General features: G+C 44.1%; 1 protein-coding gene across 1 annotated transcript in view; it reads right to left on the bottom strand.

Moving 5' to 3' along the window:
- Window positions 1-27,599, bottom strand: part of MSH3 (mutS homolog 3) — a 429,495-nt gene that overhangs the window by 245,801 nt on the left and 156,095 nt on the right. The window contains 2 exon segments of the mRNA XM_082257605.1: window positions 2,902-2,986; window positions 20,648-20,768. Coding sequence (XP_082113731.1) covers window positions 2,902-2,986; window positions 20,648-20,768 — 206 coding nt within the window.

Raw genomic sequence — 27,599 nt, 5'->3', positions numbered from 1 at the left:
TAATGGGCACCACTTTTACAGCTCTGAATAACCAGAAGCCAGCTGAAAGAAACAATGCCAAGCTCATGACAACTGCTGCAGCTACGGGATGGTTTAACCACTTGAAGTCCAAGCAGTTTATAGATGTCCTGAGGGTGGCAAGTGGTTAAGGAAACCTAACAAGCAAGAAATGTCTGTAAACACACGGACAGCCTTGTCGACACACCCAAGGTGCTGCATGCCCTATTGTTGGTACATTAAATCATTGGCAAAAGGGTTTCCTAAAATAAAGCTGCAGTGAAAACAAAAAACTTTCATATGAAGGAATTAGCACTAGCTGAAGTCACCATGCATGGGACAGGTGAATGCTTAGATAAAATATAGATAAATGCCCTAGAAATATTGAACAGTTGGTCACCATGTGTGACAACGTTTTCAGCCTAATATTTAATCCTTTAACATTCTGGGCCAAAATGTGAAGTTTCATGAATGCTTCATCTACACTAGAAAGCTAAAAAAGCTAAAAATTGCTTTAAAAACCATGGACAAAAAAACTTCATTTTTTGTCGGCGTTTAGCACAGTGTGTAAGCTACATTTAGGAGCATTAGGGTTAAGGAGCGGGACCGCGGGCATCCTTAACAACCAGTGAATAGCTGGTTGTAAAGGAGCGGGCCGGGAAGCTGGCTGCGGTGTCTTTTACAAACTGATGAGTCATCAGCTGTCAGCCGGGAACCCCGCTAAAAATTGTGAAACCCCCCACCCTAAACCATACCCCTTTGGGTCTGGTGTGGATTTTAAGGGAAACCCCACACCAAAATTTTTAAAACAAAATGGGGTGGGGGTGGGGGGTCCCCCCCCCCATCCCCCAAATCTATACCAGACCCTTTTGGGTCAGCAGTTAAAAAAAAAAATATGGCTGACGTCCAGTGTGCATGAAGCCTAAAGAGAAGAATTTGCTGATGTTGATTCTGCAGCCAATTGTGTGTGAAATTTCGATCCAGGAATGTCTGCAGTTATCATGCACAAAGGACCAATATTTCTGTAGAAGGTCTATTTAAACTGCAGCAAAAATATATTGAGGTGTTATCCAAAGCAAACATACAGAAACCGTGTTCCATTTTCTTTCGATTGTTAGAAACAAGGGTGCATATTCTGGGGTATGTGGCTATAAGGCATTGTTGGAGATGAACACCAAAATTCACACCTGACTTCCCAGCAAAGTAATTACATGAAGCATACAGATTAAAATCAGGGAGAGAATACCATAACCTCACACTCTCATACAAGGTTTTAATAATACAGAAACTAACAACAGAGCCATCCACGGTGGCCTTGAACACAACACTGACATGGATGCATCAGTTGCTTAGCAAAAGGAACATTTTTTATGAAATCTACATCCTTTTGAATCAAGGTGTAATTTGGGAAGCTTGGAAAGTAACTAGCAAAATAACATGTTTACTGGAAAATCATAATACTCTAATACAGAAGTTACTAAGTCTTTCTGAGGGACTAAGATATTCACAGCAAGGTCAAAAATACCACATTCTGCTATTCTTTTTCTTCTTGTGCTTTTCATTATAATTAACGTGGAACGCTAATCAGTCCCTCCTTCCTCCACAGCTGACACTGGAACAGTTGTCCCCACACTGGGAGATTTTTCCCTCAATTCCTTTTCTGGTGACAACTCTCAAATGGCAGCTTTGACCTTACTTTTCAATGAGAGGAAGCTTGCATTTACACCTCAGCAAACCGAATTTGAGCGCATATATAAGCATTTTAGAAGTTTATTTCAAGCACTTTACATGTGACTTCAAGCTGTAGGAAGTTGTTCTAACCAGTGGAAAGCGCTAGAGGGAGGGGCTCTGGTCTTAAAGGCTAATAAAACGCTTAAAAAACAGATAAAAAAAAAAAGGCTTGATTTGAGTGTTTACAAGCATTCGCATTAAAGTCTAATGGACCAAGGATACCCAAATCTGCCTCAAAACCAGCTTGTGCAGATTTTGGAGCATCAGGCATTGAGCTAAATGTGCCTGTGAACTGCCACCATTTAAATGTATGGTATTTTGTGTGTTGATTGCTTAGGAGGTATGAATGGGACCAAAAGCAAAGGAAAACTAAGTATAATATAATTTTTCACTAGTGTGAGAAATAATGCCACTTTACAGCCCAATTCAAATCACAGAAATAAGTATGTGGTCAAGTAAAAAATGTATCATCAACCTCCATTTTCATTTTCTTACTTCTTACAGTATACAGCACTGTGTTCCAGAGGCAGTATGGAGACTTCCTGTCCTGCTCCAGAAAACAATTGAGTTGGGCTGAGTGCGGCTTAGCCATTCACAGGACACTTTGAATGGGCTTCTACTGATTGGCTTTGGGGTGGGGAGGTAAATGAATGATGTCAAGCTCTCCACCTCAGAAAAATCAAAGGAAGCCTTGTATTAATCCAAATAAACTATTTTAAAGTGTTAGAAAACTGACATTCAGCTTTAAGGACTATTTTTAAGGCTAAGATTGCTAGGTATGGGAAGAGTTAAACAGTATGTCCATCCAAAACTTTTATCATTGGGTTTTGTTTAGATTTGGGAATGATTATAACCTTGATCAGGATTCGGTTGCTCTACTGCTCCCATTGCTGGCCCTAGCAATTTGTCTCTATTTTATTCGCTGAAAGGTTCATCTAAATGAACATAAAACAACACTTTTTATTTATCTCCCAATTATCTACGAACTAGAAGAGCGACAAAGTTTCCTAAATATGTAGTTAGGAGTATGTCTATTTTAGAAAGAACTAAGTGAATATCCCTGTCAGTTCATTGCAATTGCTCTGGAAAGAATGCAGTGAATGCAAACTCAGATTTGGTTGCTAGGCAACAGCTGAAAAAGAAGGAAATTAAAAAATGTGATCAGAAACTTACTTGATTTTGTAAGATTTCCAAATTTCTTAGAGTTGTCCCATTTATATTCATGCACTCCACTGAACTGGACATTGGCATAAATTGACTTTAAAAGGAGAAGAAGAAAAAAAAAAGAATATATAAGGCTATATGTAGAAAAACACGTCTCTTTGAACAGCCTTCGGGGGTCATTTAATATCCACTGCACAATTTTATACTTCATTATGTGTCTACTGAAATCCACAAACTACTCTAGAAAAATATCTTACGCTAAAGCAAAGGACAAAGCTTCTTTTCCTTATCCTAAGTATCTATGGGACTTTTAGGTCTAATGAACAAGATGTTTTATTATAAATGTTTTATTTAATACTATAAAAATATACAAAAACACAGTTCTACACAATGACAGCATTGGGTATATATGAATTCTATGAAATTCTGACAAGTGTAGTGTATTGCAGTCAGCAGCCAAAATACAGCTTTAGAAATGATGGATGGCTAGAAACTAAAAATGTTACTTTTGTAATTACAATAAAATCTATTTCAATCAAATGGAGTTCATTGGGGATGCAGAATTCAGACAATTGGATTATACTGCTGTATACAGGGGCATTTAAACACTGTGGAAAAAAATGTATAAATAAATAAAAATGGTGACCAGCCTGGTATAGGGCCTGGTTCACACTTCTGCGGCTCAGCGAGCCCCGTTTTGAGTGGGCCCAGCAGACCATTTACTTCCCTGTCCCGCTTTTTTAAACTGCAGCCCACATGGAAACTGCAAGTGCAATGTGGTTCCCAGTGCAGGAAGTGGCTGCTGCGATTTCTAGTGCCTCTTCTGTGTTTTTCTGTGCAGGTGGTTGCAGTTGCAGAAACAAGTGCAAATCTACAGCGGGAACCACTCGCACAAGTGTGAACCAGGCCTAACACCTCACACTCCCACACGCCTCAGTTTGTAGACAAACATTACTATGAGTAAGATCACAGACTCACAGGGCTGGGAATAGTGTCCCTCAATAAACTCCAAGACATTGATTTCACAATAAGCACAAAAACTGAATTTTTGTAAAATCTTACCGTAAAATTCCTTTCTCTGAGTCCTCCGACAGTCGCCGCCACTTCATAATCTTCACTAATGGGGTAATTGACCTTTGCTCCACAGGAGTAGCTAGGCAACAAGATTTGTTAATATCAAAGCTTTTAGCATATCACACCCCTAGGGGGTGGTCCCCTCAGTCAATACCTCCCTGCTTCCAGCATTCTCAACTCAGTTTCAGTAGCATAGCAGTAGAGTACATAAACAAACCCCAAAAGAGGGGCGGGGGCGGCGACTGTCGGAGGACTCAGAGAAAGGAATTTTACGGTAAGATTTTACAAAAATTTCATTTTCTCTTACGTCCTCCGACAGTCGCCGCCACTTCATAATCTTCACTAATGGGGACGTCCCAAAGCAGTGTAGACATGAGGGGTGGGAAAAAACACAGCCGCGCATAAAACAACGCAGTACCCACATCAGAGAAAGGAACCTTACCAAAGTAAGAGAACCAACCTGGCAACAGGAAAACGTGCTCAACAGGAGCAACAACCCAGGAAGAACAAGTAACTCAGGGGTAAAAACACCCCAACAGCCAAGGCCCCAAACAAGGGACCCTAAAGCACTGCCGCACTAAGAACTTTACGGCCAAAGGAAGCATCTGCCGATGCCTGAACATCCACTTTGTAAAATTTTGAGAAGGTGTGAACGGACGACCAAGTCGCCGCCTTACACACCTGGACCACAGAAGCCTGATGCCGATAGGCCCAAGACGTACTCAGAGATCTGGTAGAGTGCGCCTTCACAGGAAAAGGAGGAACCTTCCCCCTCAAAGCATAGGCTTGCACAATTGTCTGTCTGATCCATTTGGCGATGGTAGCAGCCGACGCCGCCATGCCCTTCCGAGGTCCCTCTGGAAGGACGAATAGGGAATCCGACTTGCGAAAGGACTTAGTCGATGACAGGTAAACCCTGATCGCCCGAACAACATCCAAGGTATGCAAAGCCACCTCCTTCGGATGCTTAGGCTTCGTGCAAAGCGAAGGCAAGACAATGTCCTCATTCAGGTGAAACTCCGAGATCCTTTTCGGAAGAAAAGATGGGTTAGGTCGCAAGACCACCTTATCCAAGTGAATCACCAAGTAGGGAGAGCTGCAGGACAAAGCCGTCAGCTCCGACACCCTGCGAGCCGAAGTGATCGCCACCAAAAAAGCAACCTTCTTGGACAACAGAGACAACGAGATCTCCCTGATCTTTTCAAAGGGAGCCTGTTGTAACACGGACAGAACCAAGTTCACGTCCCATGGAGGCAAAGGTTCCCTCCTAGGAGGGGCCAAATGTCGCACCCCCTGAACAAAGGTGCTAATCAATGAATTAGACGCCACTGGGCGCTGAAAAAGAACGGCCAGCGCAGAAATCTGACCCTTAATTGTGGCCAGCGCCAAACGCTGGTCCACTCCAGTTTGGAGGAAAGACAGCACTCTCGACACCGAGTAGGAGCGAGGAGAATACCCCCTGGACTCACACCAGGCAAAGTACGCTTTCCAAGTACGGTAGTAAAATTTTACCCGAAGAGGCTTTTCTAGCCTTGATCAAAGTGGGAATGACCTCAGGGGAGAGACCCCTATCCTTCAGGACCTGGCTTTCAAAAGCCAGGCCGTTAAAGCCAGCGACTGTAAAGCAGGATGGAATATCGGCCCTTGAGACAGAAGGCCGTCCCGAAGCGGCAGACGCCACGGAGCGTCGACTGCCAGATTCACGAGGTCTGCGTACCAAGCCCGGCGAGGCCAGTCCGGTGCCACCAGAATCACCGCGTGCGGTTCCGAGGCCAGCCTGCGAAGCAGCCTGGACAGCAGCTGAATCGGTGGAAAGGCATACATCAGACGATACTGATGCCAGGGCACCACCAACGCGTCTGAGGCGTCTGCCCGAGGATCGCGCGTCCTTGCCACGAACCTTTCCACCTTGTTGTTCAGACGAGACGCGAACAGGTCCACATCTGGAAGACCCCACTTCGTGCACAACATCTGGAAGACATCCGGGTGAAGGGACCACTCCCCCTGGTCCAGGGTCTGGCGACTCAGATAGTCCGCCTGCCAGTTCTCCACCCCCGGAATGTGTACAGCCGTTATCGCCAGGACGTGCGTCTCGGCCCATGACAGAATGCTGTTTACTTCCCGAGCAGCACGGGCACTCCTGGTGCCCCCTTGATGGTTGATGTAGGCCACTGCTGTAGCATTGTCCATCTGAACCCGAACCGGACGGCCCTGAAGCCGTTCCGACCAATGCAGAAGGCAAAGTTTTATCGCTCGCAATTCCAGAATGTTGATCGGAAGGGAGGACTCCTCCTCCGACCAAGTTCCCTGGGCGGACAGAACGCCCAGAACACCACCCCAGCCCGACAGGCTGGCATCCGTGGTGATTACCGTCCACGACAAGGGACGAAAGGACTTGCCCCCCGACACCGCCGGGGACTGGAGCCACCACAAAAGACCCCTTCGGGTGTGGCGGCTCAACGAAAGCTGCCGATCCAAAGATTGTGGACGCCCGTCCCACTTGGCCAAGATCTCCGCTTGAAGACCCTGCGTGTGAAACTGGGCGAAGGGAATCGCCTCGAAAGCCAAGACCATTAGACCCAGACATCTCTTACATGTCCGGAGGGACGAGCACTGAGTGTCCCTGAGGGACCTGACCTCGTCCTGAAGTGTCCAGAGCTTGTCTTCCGGCAGGAAGACCTTCGCCTGAGCAGAGTCCAGGATCATCCCCAGGTAGGGAAGACGAACCGACGGACACAACGTTGATTTTGGAAAATTTATCGTCCAACCAAACTCCTGCAGAGTCTGCAACATGGTGGACAGGTCGTTCACCAGGCCTTGACTGGTCGCAGACCGAAGCAAGATATCGTCCAGATATCCCACGACAGAGACGCCCTGGGCTCTCAAAGCCAGGACCGGCGCAAGCACCTTGGTGAAAACCCGCGGAGCCGAAGCGAGACCGAAGGGTAACGCCACAAATTGGTAATGATCCTCCGCAATGGCGAATCGAAGGTACCTCTGGTGACCCTCGAAAATGGGGATGTGAAAGTACGCATCCTTCAGATCGATGGAGGCCATGAATTCCCCCGGAACCAGGGCAGCCACCACTGAGCGCAGGGATTCCATGCGGAACTTGCGAACCCGCACAAAGCGGTTCAGAGCTTTCAAAACCAGAATCAGACGCACTTTGCCCTCCTTTCTGGGCACAGTGAACAGATTGGAATAGAACCCCCGAAATCTGTCCCGATGAGGCACCGGAACCACCACTCCCTGGGCCCGCAGATCCCGCACCGCCAGGTGCAGATCCTGCAAACGCTCCGGAGACAGCTGAAGATTTGAGGGAAAAAAATCTGCTCGCCGGCCGAGAGAGAAACTCGATCTTGTATCCAGATCGAACGATTTCCTGAACCCACCTGTCCCGAATGCGGGCCAGCCAGGGTTGAAGAAAACCGAGCAAACGTTCCCCCACCCCAGAACCGGGTGAGGGCGCCCCTTCAGGCCGAATTGGTATGGGCAGCGGGCCCGGACTGGCCGGACTTCTGCTTACCTGCCCACGGCTTCTTCTGAGAGCCTAGGCCCTTGAAGGGCTTGCCCTTGTATTGTGACCGAAAGGCACAAAAGGACCCCTGAGAGGGCCTGAACAAGGTATTCTTCTTACCGCGAACAAACTTATTCTTGTGAGTTTGGGGCAAGAGAGTGCTCTTACCCCCGGAAATTCCCTTTATCAGAGTATCCAAAGACTCGCCAAAAAGGCGAGATCCCGCGTAGGGTAAATTAGCTAAAGTCTTGCGAGAAGATTGGTCAACCGACCAACATTTCAGCCATATCAGGCGACGGTTCAACACCGCGACACTGGAGAGGCGTGCAGCCAAAGGGACTAAATCCAAGTCCGCATCGCACAAATATATGACACCCTGATGAACTTGATCCACCATAGCCAACGTTGTCGGCGGAGCAGAGTCAGCCACCAGGGTGCGCCTGAGCACCTGCGTCCAATCCGCAATAGCTTGGGCTGCCATAATGGAAGCAAAAATAGGCTTCAGCATAGAACCAGCAACCGTATAAGAATGACAGGCCAGAGACTCCAATCTCCTGTCCGTAGGGTCCCGGAACACCGGGGTATCCTCAGCAGGAATCGCAGTAGATTTATTCAAAACTGCCACCGCGTGATCCACCTGAGGCGGCACACACCAACGCTCATCAGTGGTGGGTGTAAATGGATAACGCAGCTTGAACTTACTTGGCACAGTAAAAGGCTTCTTTAAATTGCGCCATTGCTCATCAACAGCGCGCTGAAATTCCGCAGGGCAGGGAAAAGCCTGCACTGCTTTGCGTTTCCTTTGCGTCCCATAAGAGGACATCAAAGCAGGAGGACACGGTTCATCTTGCAGATGCAGTGTTTCCTTGATAGAAGTAATCAACTCATCCATGAGTGCAAGCTCTTCAGTCGAGCCAGGGGGAGAAGTATCAACCCCTTCTACCTCAGCCTCCCCCTCAGACCCCATAAGGTCCAGAGATGAACGAGACCCTGAGAAGGGCACTCCAGCCATAGCAGCCCCATCGCCCTCTGAATCAGAGGAAATGGATAACCTGGGCCGTTTTGCGGATCGATCAGCCATCAGCATCTGCACCTGAGAAGCCAAGTTCGCCACCACTGCAGCCAGATCAGCCCCCTCGGGGGATGCAGCAGCCCCTTGGCCCCCCACCAAGGTGGGAGGAAACTTGCAATCCTGAGAATCCATGCCCCAGTATCAACTGAAATAAAGTACTGCCCCTTTAAGACCGCGGCGAGCGCCGCCCACCGCACACTACTGTATGCACCGACCCCCGCAGGGATAAGGAGCACTGAGCAAGGAAATACAGGATAAGGAAGGTAAAAACCTGGAGAGACCACACAGGCTGCTGCCACCGATCGCTGTTCCAGAGCAAAAGGAAGTGATGCAATGACTGACCGCCCTATATAGCCTATGAAAGCTTCACAAACATGGCCGCTCGGCTGAGGGAATCAAGGCAACAAGAAAATGGCGCCGACATGTGCTCGCTGGAGCGATCGCCGCCAAAATGGCGGCGTTTGGCGCCAAAACACCGCGCTGTAACACACAGGGCCGTGCATCACAGTTTGCCAAGAAAAAATGGCGGGCCGCATCAGCGGTCGCCGCATAGCATGTCTGATCCCAGTCTGCCCCATACATCTCACACAGCAGAGCGGGAGAGCCCCCCCCCCCCGCAGCCCACAGAAAGGCAGCTATTCCACACAGGAATCTGACAGGGAGCTCAGCACTTACACAGACATGCAGGGTCACACAGTCACAGACTGACACCCAAACAGACAGGTCCCCACATAGAAATTTACTTACCAGTCCGGATGGCGTGGGGAGCCTTCTCTAGCGACCAAACCGCCGTACTGAGGACAGGGAGTGTCGCAGCCAGGATGCAGTGGACTGCGGTGCGAAACCGCAAATGGCGTCCGGTGAGGTAGCCACCTCACAAGCAGCATCCCTGCAGCGAGCAGGGATGGGTCGTTCAATATTCCAGGAAAACCTGAGCTGAACGCTCGATGGCAGGCTGGGGAAACCCCTGGCTCTCAGCCCTGGGATCCAGGGTGGCCAGACCGAGACCCAGCTCCGCACGATCATCTTCATCCAAAGAAAACTAAACTAATGCTGAGAAAAAAACAGCTAAGTAAAAGAAAGAGAAAAATACTTGAAATAAAATCAAAAAGAGAAAAGAAGGCTGAGACTGAAAGCCCCAGCACAGTAACAGCCAGCCACTCCTAAGCTAGGCAATTGAAAACTGAGTTGAGAATGCTGGAAGCAGGGAGGTATTGACTGAGGGGACCACCCCCTAGGGGTGTGATATGCTAAAAGCTTTGATATTAACAAATCTTGTTGCCTAGCTACTCCTGCGGAGCAAAGGTCAATTACCCCATTAGTGAAGATTATGAAGTGGCGGCGACTGTCGGAGGACGTAAGAGAAAATCCATTTTTTTTCTCATTCACTGAAAGACCCAGAATTTAGAGACAAATAGGTCATCAGGCCCACATAACAAAAACTGAACTCAGAACCTCTGCAGCTCAAAAAGCTGTGTTAAATCCCTTAAGTCAAAAACGGGCATCAGATGAGGCCTGGAAATTGACCTGGTAAAACTTAGAAAACATGAACAGAAGACAAGGTGGCAGCCTTGCAAACTTTGCAAAAGTATCAAGAAACACTCAGATCTAAAAGAGTGTGCCTTGACAGGAAAAAGTGGAACCCAACTGAACCCCCATAAGCTTGGATGATGATCTGTCTCAGAAACCTAAATAGGGTGGCATTAAAACCTGGTTTCCCCCTGATACTGGCCCAAAGTTGGATGCCGGTGGGGCGGGTGGACTTCCCTAGATATGCCCGACGAGCTCCTATGTCAACCGTTAGTCATCGCACCTTCCACCATTGGGGTCCCTTGATAATCTATATATCTGACAGGGTCTCCGATGCAATCCCTATTTTTGCACCATTGCTCGATATTAGCTGTACTGTATCTGCTGTGAAAATGGACCACTGCTATCTTTCTTGTGACTTTACTTTTTCTATTCATGACCACTGGTGTTTTACTGTATGCCTTCTTGTTTTCCTGTTTTATTGAATAAATAAATAAAAAAAAAAAACCTGGTTTCCACTGATAGGGATCATTGGGAATAACAAAGAAAGAGTCAGTTGTTGTGAGGATCTTTCAAGAGACCATAAGGAAAAGTTTTTCCAGCTTCAGAACCTGACTCCTGAACCACCAGACCAGAGACAATCTGGTTTTAATGAGGCTACTATCAGCCTCATAACTCTAATAAGTAAAGAGTTGGGGCGACTTTTGGACCGAAGAGTCCGAATATAGGAGCAGGAAGTTAGAATTTTCTTGAGAGAGTAAAACTCTAGCTGGAGTTGAAAATCAGAGGACTGCTTCTTTCTTTTTGTTCTGAAAAAAAATAAAATAAAGAAGCAGCCCTCTGATTTTAGAAGAATATAGTTCCTTGCTGGAGGGTCCAGAATAAAAGAGAAGACAGAGAGTGAGAGGACCGCAGACTAGCCATCCGGGAGATCGTGTTTAACCTGTTAAGCGATTTCAGCGTTGTCCATGAAAGTGGAGAGGCATTGATTTCTGGTGAGTGGTGAATCTACCAGGAGTGTGTTCACACAGTGGTGGTGGAGTGCGAGGTGTCCCTATAACTGCACACTGGATTAACCTGGACTCTCGCGGAGGTTGTGATATATACGCATTTTGAAAAGTGTACTGGATGGACCTATTTTAATGACTACCTTTATAGTTGGAATATTTTAAAGTACTATACTTACAATTTTTTTGTGAAAGTATTTTTTGTGCTACTGTTTTCTTTGATATGTAACCTGGAACAAATTCGGTATACGCTGGATTTTTTATATTAATAAAAATTTGTACTGCAGTTCACTCAAAGTGCCCAGTGTTTTCCAACCTCCACTGTCGGCTTTATGAAAAAGTGCTCCAGAACACACAATGTGCCTCCTCTCCACCAATGTTTCCTCCCCTGTGTCACCACCTCCACACCAGCGAGAACTCACCGAAACTTTTGATCCCTTTCATCAAAAAGTGGGTCAAAGAGTATTTTCCCAAAAGCGCCCTTAAATGCCATCACAACTAGAGGGGCGTGGCTGGATGCCAAGCGACATTGCCACTTAATCTGGCTGCTCTCCACTAAACTACTATACTACATCTCCTAGGGGGACACCGCTACTGCCAGATGGGCAGATCTCGCTGTACCCAGTCCCAGAAACAGGGGGGCATCGCGGAACAACCTCCTACACAAAGCCTGCCAATACACAGCTTTATTAAACAGCTCTCTGGGCCTCTGCTACGAGAGGCCGCCAATTTGGCACCTGTAGTGCTCTCCACAGGATTCCTCCGCCCCTCGGCCTCGGAGAAGAGGCACTTGGCTGCACTGAAGCCGGGGGAAGAACATCTCAGTGAGGCACCATCCTACAGTGTGCCCGGGTCTCTCCCTCCCCCTCTGGCTCCGCTTTCCTCCCTCCAGCCGCACTCACCAATCCACATGGAGCTGGCCATACCACTCTGTCGGGAGGCCTTCAGAGTGTTAACAGCATCCCAGGTGAGCCAGCCACCATCCCTCTTGCCAGATATGGGCCTTCAACATGATACCCTGTCACTGCTAAACATACCGCCAGCCTTTCAGCACTGGGGACTCTCCCCTTCCCGCAATACAGGCTGCTCTCAGTTATTGCCGTGGCCTACTCTGTTTATCCATGAAACCATCCTTGGCCCCTAACTCCCCAAAGCCACAGAGAGAGCAACACTTAAAGGACCATGGCTCCATATTTCAACCTATGGAAGCCTCTAGGTCTGCAACCTGGTATGTCCTGGACTCTAGGGCCTCTCCATCTAGGCCCCTGACCCTTCTACAGCTTGATAATCAAAGGGCCTGGTGTGATCCGTGGGATTCCCCTGAGGCGGCAGTTGCTCCCTCTCATCGCCTTCCCAGGATCCATTCTATCCTTACAGCTGACAAAATGATCTAATGGCGTGAACAACTGCACTTTCTACCTACCAAAGACGACTTTAAACTACTGATATCGGAGGTCAAAGAGGCCTACAGAAACTAGAACAAAATCCTACAAAATGACGTTCACCAAATGGCCACCCGGTAGGAGGATGTTAAAGAAGAACTACAAACAACAAAAATGACGATCCATAGGGTCCAATCCCAACAGGTTGACAATTGCTACCTACTCTGTGACATGTAACATCACCTGGAAGGTCTTGACAACCGTAATCGACCCCACTATATTACAGTTCGAGGCCTGCCAGAGGCGATGAGCTCTGAGGACTTAAAAACTATTCTCCAGACCATATTCAACAACTTGCTGTGCACACCAGTGTCCCAACACATAGAACTGGATAAGGCTCATCGGGCATTAAAACCTAAAGGTCCACCGTCCAGACCCAGAGATGTCAACTGTAGGGTGCATTTGTATACTGTAAAGGAAGATATCATGCGCAAAGCACGAATCACCAAACAGATCCTCTATGATGTTGCTCCAGTTCAATTGTTCCCTGATTTGTCGTGGATTACTTTGCAAAAAACAAAGATTCTCCAACCACTTCTACATACCTTGCAAGAGACGAATATTCCCCATCGATGGGGCTTCCCTTTTAGCCTCTCAGCTACCCTCAATGAAAAGAGAGCAGTCTTTCGAGTCCCTGAGGACTTGCATCTGTTTTGTGAGATCTCATAGATCCCTGCTCTGGACCTTCCAGGCTGGGAAATTATCCCACCCCCCAGGCTGGGACATTATCCCACCCCCCACCCCCACAGGTCACTCCCGTGACTCTCTCCACAGGAGCCCTAAACAATGACCACCTTGATTGCTTGACTTGTGTTGATGGTTGATCCACTATTTGCATTTTTCCCCTTGTCAATAGGGAGCTGCCCCGCTCAAGCTACTTTTTTTTTTTTTTTTTGACAGAGCTCCAAATTTTTAGGAGGTGAGCAAAGAAAAGAAAAGAGAAAGAGCAATGTTTTTTTTTTCCTTCCTCTCTCTCCCTATCTGTGGAGCTTGACTTTTGTGTGATCTGGTTGGTCCCACCAATATGAAATGTCTGTTTGATAGGGCTGGGGGATGAGCCTCTTGCCCTCGACCCGGAATGGGGCACCTCGAGTTCCTTTTTACAGTTTACCTGTTTAAATTCAATGCTTTCTTAATGCTGATTCCTTTTAGAGATCCTCTCCCCTGGCTACTTGTTTGCTTTGCAGGTCATCAGTAACTAAGAGTGGTAGACGCTTAGTTTCTGACACTATCCCCACCTTAGCGTGGTTTGTGATCTATAATTCCTCCACAATCACGCTTTACCTCCCTCACCCTTGAACGGACGATGGCGGTAATAAGGAACGTTTGGTTCATTGTTATATTTTGTTGTTTTTTTTCTTTTGATTGTGACTAATCTCTCTTGCTTCTCCCCCTTTCTTTGCTGTCCTTGGCTCCTCGCTCCTGGGTCCTCTGAGATGTCCAATTTCAGTGTTGTTTCGTTCACAGATTCATGACTGGCAACCTTGGTTCCTTGGGTTAGATAAGTACTACGCTCCCTGCTCCTTCTCTCCATATCAGCCTCCTTTCTCTATCCTCAACCACCATGGTACAGATTTACTTATTAAATGTTAATGGTCTTAACGCCAACTTTAAATGTCACCTAGCACTAGGGAGCTTCAGGGACTCTGGAGCAGAAGGCATTTTTGTGCAGGAAACACATTTTGGTGAAAGAGGCACCCTGACATTTGCATCTAAGTATTTCTCCTCGGGCGACCTAGAATCTAATCCTAAAAAGAAAGCAGGGGTAGCTACCCTGATTAAAAATAGGGCTCCCCATTTACCCCCACTTCTTGTGCTCTGACCCTCGAGGCTGATTTAATAATTACCAAAAATATGTGCATAAGGTAATGTTTGTGTGTGTGAACTCCTGGGAGCTCGAGCTAAGGGATACAGCAAACATTGCAACTGAGGGGCAAGGAGACCAGAATATAATTGTATGTTCTAGGGAGGGGATTGTGGTCCCAGTTATTGTTCTACGTCCATAAGATGTTCCTGTAATCCTTTATTAGAGAACCATATGGTATATTAAGGAATTCCTTGGGTACTTTTTTAAAGGTTTCTGTGTTGGACAACAGCTCATTAGTACCGGGACCATTATAGTAAATCCCTCTGAGATGGCTCTCAATGAAGAAAGGTCATCTGCTCCTGCAAGTATGACATTTTTGTGCAATGGCAGGTGAAATTCACATAGATCTCTGCTGATGATATAAAACCGTGCACCTAGGGTGGTAATTGGATTCTCTCAGGTGATCCTGACGTCCATAAGTGTATATTACACTGCCTGTCCCCTAGCACTATTTAAACAGCTTCTGGGGAAGTAGTGTCACTGGTGAAAAAAATCTTCCTGGGATCTTATGGTATGGATAGTGTTAACTCTGCATATACCAAAGGCCCATTTGGCTTAGGGGTTACATATATTTCAATCAGGGCTATATTGCCATATGCACTTTACCCCCCTCACAAAGCCGACAGCCAAATGATCCCTGCCACAGTACTTGTGGGCAGTGTATGTTCATAGTCAGACTCCCGCTAATAGGACTTTTCTGTTGCTCCAAGATTGTCCAATGTAGACACCAGCTAGTCCCCCTGAATGATCCATATCCGGTCACCAGCTAGACTGTTCCCTGGACAGCTCGCCACACTACTGGGGATGCCGCGAGTGGCGTCTCTGGCCTTGATGACGTCAATACGTTTCGCAACACAATTGCGTAGCTTCGTCTGGATATCAGGTGGTTATGCGAAGGTTCTAAGCTTGTTCCCACATCGGATAGAGCCACCTTGTTTAAATTTCTCTTAAAGGAACATCTTTTGTTTTTCTTGTGCTGTGCTTGCACTGTCATAAAGGCAAGGACTGTTGCTGGCTTTGTTTTGCTTCAGTTCGTTCTTACAAGTACACTACCTGCACAATAAAACAACTAGCTTAATGCCATATCAATTTTGTAGTATTTGTTCCGGTCAAGGTACTAGAAGCTTAAGGGAAATAAGAGAAGGGAGAAGGAGGGGTGTTGAGAGATAAAAGGGTAAGGGGGAAAAGGAAAGCGGAAAGGATAAAGGGAAAAGAAGAGGAAGAAAACATAGACCAAGACAATGACAACTATGGTGGACTAATACAGTGCAAAAGAAAGTTCACAGCGCTCCACTTTTTCCACATTTTTTTAAGGTACAGCCAATCAGGCCTGTATGGTAGAGTGGTCAGACGGAAGCCACACCTCAGTAAAAGGCACAAAACAGCCCATCTGGAGTTTGCCAAAAGGCACCTGACGGACTCTCTAACCATGAGAAACAAAATTCTTGGGTCTGATTACCACTTGCCTACAGTGCACTTTCACCCCCTTCCTGCCCAGACCGATTTTCAGCTTTCAGCGCTCTCACACTTTGAATGACAATTACTCGGTCATGCAACACTGAACCCATAAAAAAATTGTGTCCTTTTTTTCAAACAAATAGCTTTCTTTTGATGGTATTTAATCACTACTGGGTTTTTTATTTTTTGTGCTATAAATAAAAAAAGACTGAAAATATTGTGAAAAAACGCATTTTTCTTTGTTTCTGTCATAAAATTTTGCAAATTAGTAATTTTTCTTCACAAATTTTGGCCAAAATGTATACTGCTACTTATCTTTGGTAAAAAATAACCCAAATAATTGTATATTATTTGGTCTTTGTGAAAGTTATAGAGTCCACAAATTATGGCGCTAATCATTGAAAATTGATCACACCTGATGAACTGAAGGCCTATCTCATTTCTTGACACACTAAAAAGTCAGGAAAGTACAAATACCCCCCAAATGACCCCTTTTTAGAAAGAAGACATTCCAAGGTATTTAATAAGGGGCATGGTGAGTTTTTTGAAGTTGTAATTTTTTCCCACAATTCTTTGCAAAATGAAGATTTTTTTTTTTTTTTACAAATTGACGTATTAACAGGTTATTTCTCTCACACAGCATATGTATACTTGCAACTACACCCCAAAACACATTCTACTACTCCTCCTGAGTATGGCGATACCACACGTGTGAGACTTTCACAGCCTAGCCACATACAGAGGCCTAACATCCAAGTAGCACCGTCCGGCATTCTAGGAGCATAAATTACACATATAATTTCCTGACAACCTATCGCACTTTTGAAGGCCCTGTAGCACCAGGACAATGGAAACCATAAAACCATAAAATGACCCCATTTTGGAAAGAAAACACCCCAACGTATAATTTTTGAGGCATGATGAGTCTTTTGAACGTGTCATTTTTTTCCACAAGTTTTTGGAAACTGTGGAAAGAAAATGAAAATGCATTTTTTTTTTTTTACACAAAGTTGTCCATTTATTAAATATTTCCAACACATAGCAGAAATTGCACCCCAAAATACATTCTGCTACTCCTCCTAAGTAGGTCAATACCACATGTGTGAGACTTTTTCACAGCCTGGCCACATACAGAGGCCTAACATCCAAGTAGCACCCTCCGGCATTCTAGGAGCACAAATACACAATTTCCTGACGATTTTTATCCATAATGTGAAAGATAATGTTACGCCGAGTAATTAGATACCCAACATGTGATTCAAAATTGCGCACGCTCGCGGAATGGCGCCAAACATTGGTACTTAAAAATCCCCATAGGCAACATTTAAACATTTCTACAGGTTACCAGCTTAGAGTTACAGAGGAGGTCCAGGGCTCAAATTATTGCTCTCGCTCTGACGATCGCGGCAATACCTCACATGTGTGGTTTGAACACCGTTTACATATGTGGGCGGGACTTGCGTATGCGTTTGATTCTGCGGGCGAGCTAACAGGGACAGGGCGCTTTAATTTCTTTTTTTTTTTCCTATTTATTTTATTTATTAATTTTTTATTTTTACACAGTTTTAAAAAAAAGTTTTGATAATTTGTAAACATCCCTTTTAAAAGAAATAGGCATGACAGGTCCTCTTTATTGAGAGATCTGGGGTCAAAAAGACCTCACACCTCACAACTACACTAAAAAATAAAAAAAATAAAAAAATTTGTTGAAAAAGAAAAAAAAAAAAAACAAAAACCAAAAAACAAAAAAACGGCCCTTTAAACAGGTTGCTAGGCAACAACTTTTGACGTAGCTCCGGTCCTCCAAGACCATGGAGTCAAGTGAGGGCCATCTTGCCCTCACTCGACTTCCTGTCTCTGAGGATCCGGGACCGGATAGTTTTCCCCGCTGCCGGCGGGTCTGGCAAGCTGGAAAAACGTCTGGGATGTGGCGGGAGGGGGGGGGGGCACCTATTCCCCTGCACCGTAAGTGTAATTCTGCGGCGAATCCGCCACTGGGACCACCCTTATCTGAAAGCCGACCGCCCGCCGTTTCAAAAAATACCAGGCTATCTGCTGCCATAACCCCAGTATTTAGCTTTAAATGGCCGACGTATATAGTCGTTAGGCGGTCGGTAAGTGGAATGTGGAAAAAGTGAAGCGATGTGAATGCTTTCCGGATGCACTGTATATCTCTCGAATTTTTCTATGTTTTTTCTTTTTACACATGTCCTACTCATAACTCTAAGACCTGTAAGTTAAGTTCTGTATTCAGGCCATTTGGTTGGAGGGACTTCAATCTGTATATCCACCAGTTTTCTTTCTGTAGTAATAACAGGTTTAAGTCACCCCCTTCTCTGAGGTAGTTTAACGTATAACTCCCCTTCACACGCATACCTTCCAATTTACCATCATGGTATTGAGCAAAATGTCCCGCGAGGAGCTTTTCTGGGTTTTTCTCCCCAATTTCATGTATATGCTCAACTATCCTAATTTTTAGCTGGCGTTTCGTCTTGCCTATGTATAATTTAGCGCACGGACAAGATAGCATATATTTGTTGTAGAGCAGTTAATGAGGTCACGTATTTGGTAGTTTTTTTCACCTAGGGCATCCTTGAACACATCAATTATATCTACTTATGGGCAAATTTGACATCTCCCACAAGGGAACATTCCCTTGCCATTACGCATTTTCATACTTGCAGGAGCAGATGACCTTTTTACATTGAGAGCTATCTCAGGAGGGATTTACTACTATAGTCCTCGGTCCTATGAACTTTTGCTCAACACAGAAACTTCTAAAAAAAAAAAAGTACCCAAGGAATTCCTCAACATACCATATCATTCTCTAATACGGGATTACAGGAACATCTTATGTACTTGCAGCATTAAAAAGGGACCACAATGTCCCCCCTAGAACATAAAATTATATTCTGGTCTCCTAGCCCCTCAGTTGCAATGTTTGCACTATCCCTTAGCTTGAGCTCCCAGGGGTTCACACAAACAAACATTACCTTATGCACTAATTTTTGGTAATTATTACATGGCGATTAGCCGTGGTAGTACCCTGTGTGTCAGAAATACCTGGCACCTTGTTACTTTGTTTTATGTTGTCTTGTTTTTCATCTATTGACAAATAAATCATTAAAGTTAAATCCTTATGCACATATTATTTGGGAATTATTACACGGCGATTAGCCATGGTAGTACCCTATGTGTCAGAAATATCTGGCGTCCGGACGGTTTTTGTTGCTTTATGTTGTCTTGTTTTTCGTGTTTATGTTAGCATGCAAGACATGCACAGTGGATGTAGTTCTGGTATTTCCCTATTCAGGGGAAACACATTTTTGATAATATATTTTTACAGAGAATTCATCTATTGGCATAAATAAATCATTAACATTTTGTATCCCAATTGGCATTTTTTTTTTTTTGTCATAAAAATAGCCTCTTTTCTTCCCTGTGCTTGATATAGGGATCGCTTTTTTTTTCCAAAAACCTCACTTCAGTAGCAGTCGGTTACGTCACCACCGCATGCGCACTACACTCTTAATGGACAGCATGTCATCCATTGAGAGAGCTGTGCTGTGGCCATGACTCCTGCGTGCATGTGTGGGAGTGATGTATTTGCGGCTCGGCCATTCAAACATGATGAAGAAAGAAAAAAAACTGGATTTCTGACTTACCATAACATCCTTTTCTCTTAGGTTCATTGACGGACGCAATCCTCTGATGCATATCAGTAGGGTAATACCGCCCCCTACAGGAGTAGGACACTAGGCAGAAAGAATTTCTGGCTACGCCTATGGGCAGTCCCTGGGGGAATACCCTCTCTCTTCCTGCATAGGATGTCAGTTTTGTATCAAAGCAGTGTCAGAGAAAAACACACCAACCAACTCAAAAAATTAGAGGGACGGGTACTGCGTCCGTCAATGAACTTAAGAGAAAAGGATTTTACAGTTAATCAAAAATCCAGTTTTCGCGATCATTCATTGACAGACTGGGGTGACCACTTGACATGGGGGTCCAGTCTGTCGCCCAGCCAGGCATAATTGCTTGAAGATCTCACAGGAAAAATGTTTCGAAGAAAAAAAAAAAGACTAGCTAAAAAAAAATCTAAATAAAAAAAGTACTCCCATGCCAGGACCAAAGATCCCAGCAAGGAACTAGGTCCTCACTCCTGACTAGGCAGATTAAAACTGACATCCTAATCAGGAAGAGAGAGGGTATACCCCCAGAGACTGCCCATAGGCATAGCCAGAAATTCTGTCTAGTGTCCTACTCCTGTAGGGGGCGGTATTACCCTACTGATATGCATCAGAGGACTGCGTGCATCAATGAACGATAGAAGATTTACCTACCCAATTCTATACTCCTCTGTACTGCTAGACCTGTCAGCGTCCTCTACTGCACATTCCAACGTTCTATGGTCCTGATGTCATCAAGCCCTGTACTGGACATGACGACGCTGAGGGACAGTCCACCGCTGGCGCATGAAGGAGCGCCAGGTAAGTGGAAGTTCAGGTAAGTAAAATTGTTTCTCCGCTTCCCTAGAATAAATGAGCAGCTAAAGCTTGCAGTGCAGGCGCAGCCAAACTGCAAGGGATAATGTTTAAGTTATCTGGAGTTGGAATTTAAGAATGCATGGTTTAAGAAAAGCACCTTACCTGATGGAGGATGCCAAAAATAATAGCAGCATCAACTGCAACACTAAAGAGCGAAAGGCTGTTTTTTTTTTTTTTTTTAACCAGTGTGCTATAATACACCACGAAAAGAGAATTACCTTCACAAACTGAAAATGATACTTACTTTGGATTTTGAAGTATCTTTTCCAAATTAAATTCCTTAAGATATGTAATAAGTGCAGCTAAGGAACAAATCACAGCTCTGTCCAGTTTCAGAATCTGGGCTAACCTTTCAGAACTTGCACCTTGAAAACAAAAAGATTTTTTAATTAGAAATATTTTAAAATGGCAAATGTTTTAATGCATTTATTTCTTGATATAAAGCATTCAATAATTTTCAAACAAACAGAATAATTTTAGGCTGTGTGTTTTTTTTTTTTTATTGAAAATGAATACTAATAAAATGCGCAAACATTTAGCTCTTTGGTAAAGTAAAACTCATTCCCCAGTCCCTGTCAGACAAGGTGATAAATGGCTTTTCATCTTTCCATTCTGTTTAAGGACAGCATCAAAAATGTCATGTGTAAAGGCCAGCACTCAAAGCAATCAAAGGCTGTGGCTTAGTCTAAAGGAAATCTCATAAGTCATTTAGAGTTCTAGTAAATAATCTAGAACGAAGAAGAAGAAACCCAGCACAAACAAACCAACAAAACTAGTATGCCTTCATTTCTTGGAATGACTGGAGTAAACCATGTAAGAGGCAAAATACTTGCCTGCGTAACCTAATTCTTTTATAATTTTTAAGTACATGTAAATCGATTCAATAAAATCTTGTATAAGCGTTATCAAGTCACTTTAAATATTTAATTTGTAGCTTTAAAGCATACCTGGTGGTCCTGCCGTTAAGGGCATTGTACAAGCACTTCCTGTTACAGGGTGACAACATTCTATAGTCTCCCGCTCCTTTGTTGACACACAGGCTTCCAACAGAGATTACAGGTGGCCATTTAAATACACATTATGCACTTCAGAAATTGCGAATCACCACGTATGCTTAGGTGAGTCTCCTTCTAAACTATCACCCACCATACTGTGAACGGTGTGCTGTGTCCATTTACATTACAATGATAATTCTGAGGATTCCTTTTGAAGTTTCTCTTACATTGGGGACTATTCATGTTTTTTTTTCTATATTCATTCAACTTAAAATATTGTGTGCTTGGCTTGCACTGTGTGTAACAAAGTATGCCGTGTTTCTATTTTTTTTTTCTTAAATATACAAATTTTTATAAAAAATGTTAATGATAAATACATATCGCACAGGTTTGGTCAGCTGCTGTAACTATCAGGAAACCCGTCCTTGAGAAATGCAATTACTGGTTGGTGTGTATGTTGACAGACAAAAGCAGCTGGGAATGAGGAGGTAACACACTTTTAGGGGTTAATTTAAAGAAGCTGGAGACTCGCCGCTAAGGAGCTTATAGTGCTACTAAAATCCACAACAGTAAAATCAGTCTGCATATGCATGAAAGCATGCTTGTTACACACACTGTGGAACCTAAGGGGCTAATCCTGCACACTGTGTAAAAAAGGCTGTTTGATCCTGTCTTATCTGATCCTCCCCTTCTTCCACTGTCCCCAATCCATCTGCTGATAATACAGAGCTTTTGGGGCACTCTGCACATGCTCAGTTGTGTGTGTATTGCTAGAGAATTTTTTTTTTTTTGGGATGGTGCATGTGATCAGCACAGGGCCAATCAGCACTGTCCAGACAGAGGGTCAGGGGTCCTGCAAGGCACTGATAGAAGTCCTACCCAGACACTGAAAGAAATCATAAGACTGCTATATACTGCTGATGAGAAAAGGTATTTAGCAGTTTATATTTACTAAAACTATTGCATTTCCATGTTCTGTGTACTCAGGGAGACCAGATATAGTAAATGCAGGGTCCTGGTTTAGTAACACTTTAATGCTCATACACTGGGGGGGGGGGGGGGGGCAGGACCCTTAAGAGTTAAATGCACACTCATCACTAAGCATCCGCATGCTCTTGAAGTAGATAGCTCAGCAGAAATTGTGAACACAGCCATACATTGCAGATTTATCAATAATGGGTTAAAGCAAATACTTTGCTGGCTAGAACCTTCTGTGTACTGCAGGAGCCATCCCACTGTTAGTATGGATATGAGGGAATACAGTATGTGTGCTGGTGACAGGATACACAGAAAGACCAATATACAGTATGTCCTAAAACACAATCTGCACTACACACCACAGGTACTAAGAATAAATAAGAATCATTACTTCTGCAGAGAGGAGAGGGGGCAGAGACTGCTGCTAAACTGAGCTTCTCTCTACCTGCAGAACCTCCAGACTCTGCAATGTATATGGGGTGGACATGGACTCTGTTAAACATGCAATTTGTGTGGAAGTAATGTAGTACACATTGAGCAGTCCGCAGAGTAGAAACTGGATATTGTGGGGTTCATTTACTAAACCTGGAGAGTGCAAAATCGGACGCAGCTGTGCATGGTACCAATCAACTTCTAACTTCAGCGTGTTCAATTAAGCTTCGACAATAAAACCTGGAAGCGGATTGGTTTCTATGCAGAGTTTCACCAGATTTTGCCCTCTCCGGTTTTGCTTTAGTAAAACCCCAGTCTGTGTGCTGGAGATGGTGTACAGGGGAAAGACCATTATGTGTGTGCTGGAGGTGGGATCTCACTTGAGAAAGACCAATCCAAGTGCAAAAGGTGGGGTATCACTGGGGAAAGATCAATCTGTGTGCGAAAGAAGGGATATTACTGGGGGAAGACTAGGAGCAGGCACATTTCCCAAGTGACAAAGTGGAAGTAGAACTTGCGCATTATATCATATAGGATTGAAAATAAAATTATCTGTAATGCATTAAGACCTGATCTATAAATAAGCACAATTAGTGCAAACACTAATAAGCAGTACAAAACACAAACATATGTATTATAAAAATATGGCTGCACCATGCAAATATATTTACAACCATACAGGGTTTACTAAATAAACATACATAGTGAAAAGTTTAATTACATTCAGTTGAACACTTTTACAAGTGTATCAAAAATATTAACGAGACCATAGTTCCTTAACGCCTCACCAAGTGCAAAGGCGTCTTCAGAAAAAAAAAACATGTATATACACACACAAAGTAACACACTACTGATTCACAATTAGCAACAGATCGGCCTGCCTGCTGCAAGTGCTCTTTCAGTTGGCTTTGATAAGGTCTCTCAAGGTGGTTCCCAATCATGTGAGCACCATGACAGCCAATCATGGTGATCACACGCAGATGGGTTTATCTTCAATATAAACCGGGAGATTAAAAAGTTGCCTAAATATGTTATTGTACCTTTGTTTAATACTGCAATTAAAAGATTCAATTACATTATTAGAAACAAAATTAATTGTTTTTGTAAAAGTATCATTTTCCCCACATTTCAGTCAAAGTGAATAATATAAATATTTATTAATAGTGCACCAAATAAAAGTCTATATAAGATTAAAACAAAGAAAATAATCTGTGCTACGCGTTGTGATCTATACATCAGTGATAAATAATTAATAAACAGCTGCACCCCTCTATTGCACATCCCGATACAAAACATAAATCAAAAAAAATTGTGTTGCACTGTGAATATACTCAAACAAACATGTATTCAAAATCATGTAGTGCTCATACACTGATGAGAATAAAGTGCTATAAGTGCAAAAAAATACAGTCATCCATATACAGGACTGTGCCTGTAAAGCTGTAAACATGTGCATTCATATTAGTCAATAAAATGCCAGTTGAGATATACAGATTGGATAATTTTCAAATAAAGTGTCAACTATTCTGTGCAAAGCATAAAAAACCTCAAATAATGTTCATTCAAAATGCCAAATATTCATATTTGAATTGGCATTTTGAATGAACATTATTTAGGGTTTTTTTGTGGAAGTGGAACGAAATTGATTGGATATTTCAAACTTTGTTAACAAATAAAAAACTGAAAAATCGGGCGTGCAAAATTATTCAGCCCCTTTATTTTCAGTGCAGAAAACTCTCTCCAGAAGTTCAGTGAGGATCTCTGAATGATCCAATGTTGACCTAAATGACTAATGATGATAAATAGAATCCACCTGTGTGTAATCAAGTCTCCATATAAATGCACCTGGACTGTGATAGTCTCAGAGGTCAGTTTAAAGCGCAGAGAGCATCATGAAGAACAAGGAACACACCAGGCAGGTCCGAGATACTGTTGTGGAGAAGTTAAAAGCCGGATTTGGATACAAAAAGATTTCCCAAGCTTTAAACATCCCAAGGAGCACTGTGCAAGCGATATTCTTGAAATGGAAGGAGTATCAGACCACTGCAAATCTACGAAGACCTGGCCGTCCCTCTAAACCTTCAGCTCATACAAGGAGAAGAGAGCATCATGAAGAACAAGGAACACACCAGGCAGGTCCGAGATACTGTTGTGGAGAAGTTTAAAGCCGGATTTGGATACAAAAAGATTTCCCAAGCTTTAAACATCCCAAGGAGCACTGTGCAAGCGATATTCTTGAAATGGAAGGAGTATCAGACCACTGCAAATCTACGAAGACCTGGCCGTCCCTCTAAACCTTCAGCTCATACAAGGAGAAGACTGATCAGAGATGCAGCCAAGAGGCCCATGATCACTCTGGATGAACTGCAGAGATCTACAGCTGGGGTGGGAGACTCTGTTCATAGGACAAAAATCAGTCGTATACTGCACAAATCTGGCCATTATGGAAGAGTAGCAAGAAGAATGCCATTTCTTAAAGATATCCATAAAAAGTGTTGCTTAAAGTTTGCCACAAGCCACCTGGGAGACGCAACAAACATGTGGAAGAAGGTGCTCTAGTGAGATGAAACCAAAATCGAACTTTTTGGCAACAATGCAAAACGTTATATTTGGCGTAAAAGCAACACAGCTAATCACCCTGAACACACCATCCCCACTGTCAAACATGGTGGTGGCAGCAACATGGTTTGGGCCTGCTTTTCTTCAGCAGGGACAGGGAAGATGGTTAAAATTGATGGGAAGGTGGATGGAGCCGAATACAGGACCATTCTGGAAGAAAACCTGACGGAGTCTGCAAAAGACCTGAGACTGGGACGGAGATTTGTCTTCCAACAAGACAATGATCCAAAACATAAAGCAAAATCTACAATGGAATGGTTCACAAATAAAACATATCCAGGTGTTAGAATGGCCAAGTCAAAGTCCAGACCTGAATCCAATCGAGAATCTGTGGAAAGAACTGAAAACTGCTGTTCACAAATGCTCTCCTTTCAACCTCACTGAGCTCGAGCTGTTTTGCAAGGAGGAATGGGCAAAAAGTTCAGTCTCTCGATGTGCAAAACTGATAGAGACATACCCCAAGCGACTTACAGCTGTATTCGCAGCAAAAGGTGGCGCTACAAAGTATTAACTTAAGGGGGCTGAATAATTTTGCAGTTTTTTTTTTGGTTTAAGAAGTTTGAAATATCCAATAAATTTCGTTCCACTTCATGATTGTGTCCCACTTGTTGATTCTTCACAACAAATTAGTTTTATATCTTAATGTTTGAAGCCTGAAATGTGGCAAAAGGTCCCAAAGCTCAAGGGGGCCGAATACTTTCGCAAGGCACTGTATATATGATGTGAATGTGCAATGTATATGTAAAGCGCTGCATAAATTGACAGCGCTATACAAGTACCTGAAATAATATATGGATAAAAATGGATTTTTGTAAGATCTTACAGTAAAATCCTTTTCTCTTAAGCTCATTGACAGACGTAGTCCTCCTTGATTAATATCAACTCGGGTTATACTGCCCTCTACAGGAGTAGGACTAGACAGGAAAGAAAACGTTCTGGCCACACCCTAGGGGCAGTCCCAGAGGGTATATCCTCTCACTTCCTGCTATAGCAAATCAGTTATGTCACAAAGCAGTGTTAAGAGAATTTAACCCAACCCAACTCAAAAACAGAGGGGCGGGTACTACGTCTGTCAATGAGCTTAAGAGAAAAGGATTTTACGGTAAGATCTTACAAAAATCCATTTTTCTCTGTCGCTCATTGACAGACGTAGTCCTCCTTGATTAATATCAACTCGGGACGTCCCAAAGCAGTGCCACAAATGAGGGGTGGGAAAATGGAAATCAAAATCCAATCTAGAAGGCCCAACCGGTGCCAACTAGAAGTTTTAAAGGCTCATCAATCAAAAGATGAGACTCAACTGAAATTCCAACGGAAAAAAACCCTCGAGGTAGACCACCGGTCTCCTCAAATTGCGGTCTGCAAAACCTTGCGGCCAAATGAGGCATCCGCCGATGCCATCACATCAACTTATAAAATTTTATAAAGGTATGAACCGACGACCAGGTAGGCGCCTTGCACACCTGTACCACTGACGCCTAATGGCGGTAGGCCCAGGAAGTACTGAGCGCTCGAGTGGAGTACGCCTTAACAGGGAACGGAGAATTCCGACCCTTAATAGAATAAGCCTGTATCACCGTCTGTCTGATCCATTTGGAGATAGTCGCGGCAGATGCAGGCAACTCCTTTCTGGGGCCATCCATGATCACAAAAAGTGAATCCGTCTTACGGAACAATTCCGTAGTCTTCAGGTATACCCTGAATGCCCGAACCACATCCAAGGAATGCAACGCATATTCCTGAGGATGATTGGGCTTAGGACACAAGAAAGGTAGCACAATATCTTCATTCAGATGAAAATCTGAAACCACCTTAGGAAGAAAAGATGGCTTCGGATGAAGAACTACCTTATCCCTATGAATCCCCAGATCTGGGGAATGACACAATAATGCAGCCAGTTCTGACACCCTGCATGCAGAAGTGATAGCCACCAAGAAGGCCACCTTCTGGGATAATGTAAGCAAGGGAATCTCCCTGATATTTTCAAAGGGAGGTTTCTGAAGAACCGACAACACCAAATTAAGATCCCAGGATGGTAAGGGCGCGCGCACTGGCGGAGCCAAGTGCTGCACCCCCTGGATGAAATTCCGTACCAAGGAATGAGTAGCCAGAGGCTTCTGGACGAAGATTGCCAACGCTGAAACCTGACCCTTAATAGTGCTCAAGGATAGT

The sequence above is a fragment of the Pelophylax lessonae genome (genome assembly GCF_965119305.1).
Source record: "Pelophylax lessonae genome assembly, chromosome: 1".
NCBI classification, from domain to species: domain Eukaryota; kingdom Metazoa; phylum Chordata; class Amphibia; order Anura; family Ranidae; genus Pelophylax; species Pelophylax lessonae.
Note: the sequence above shows the minus strand (reverse complement) of the source record. Positions and strands in the feature narration are given on the sequence as shown.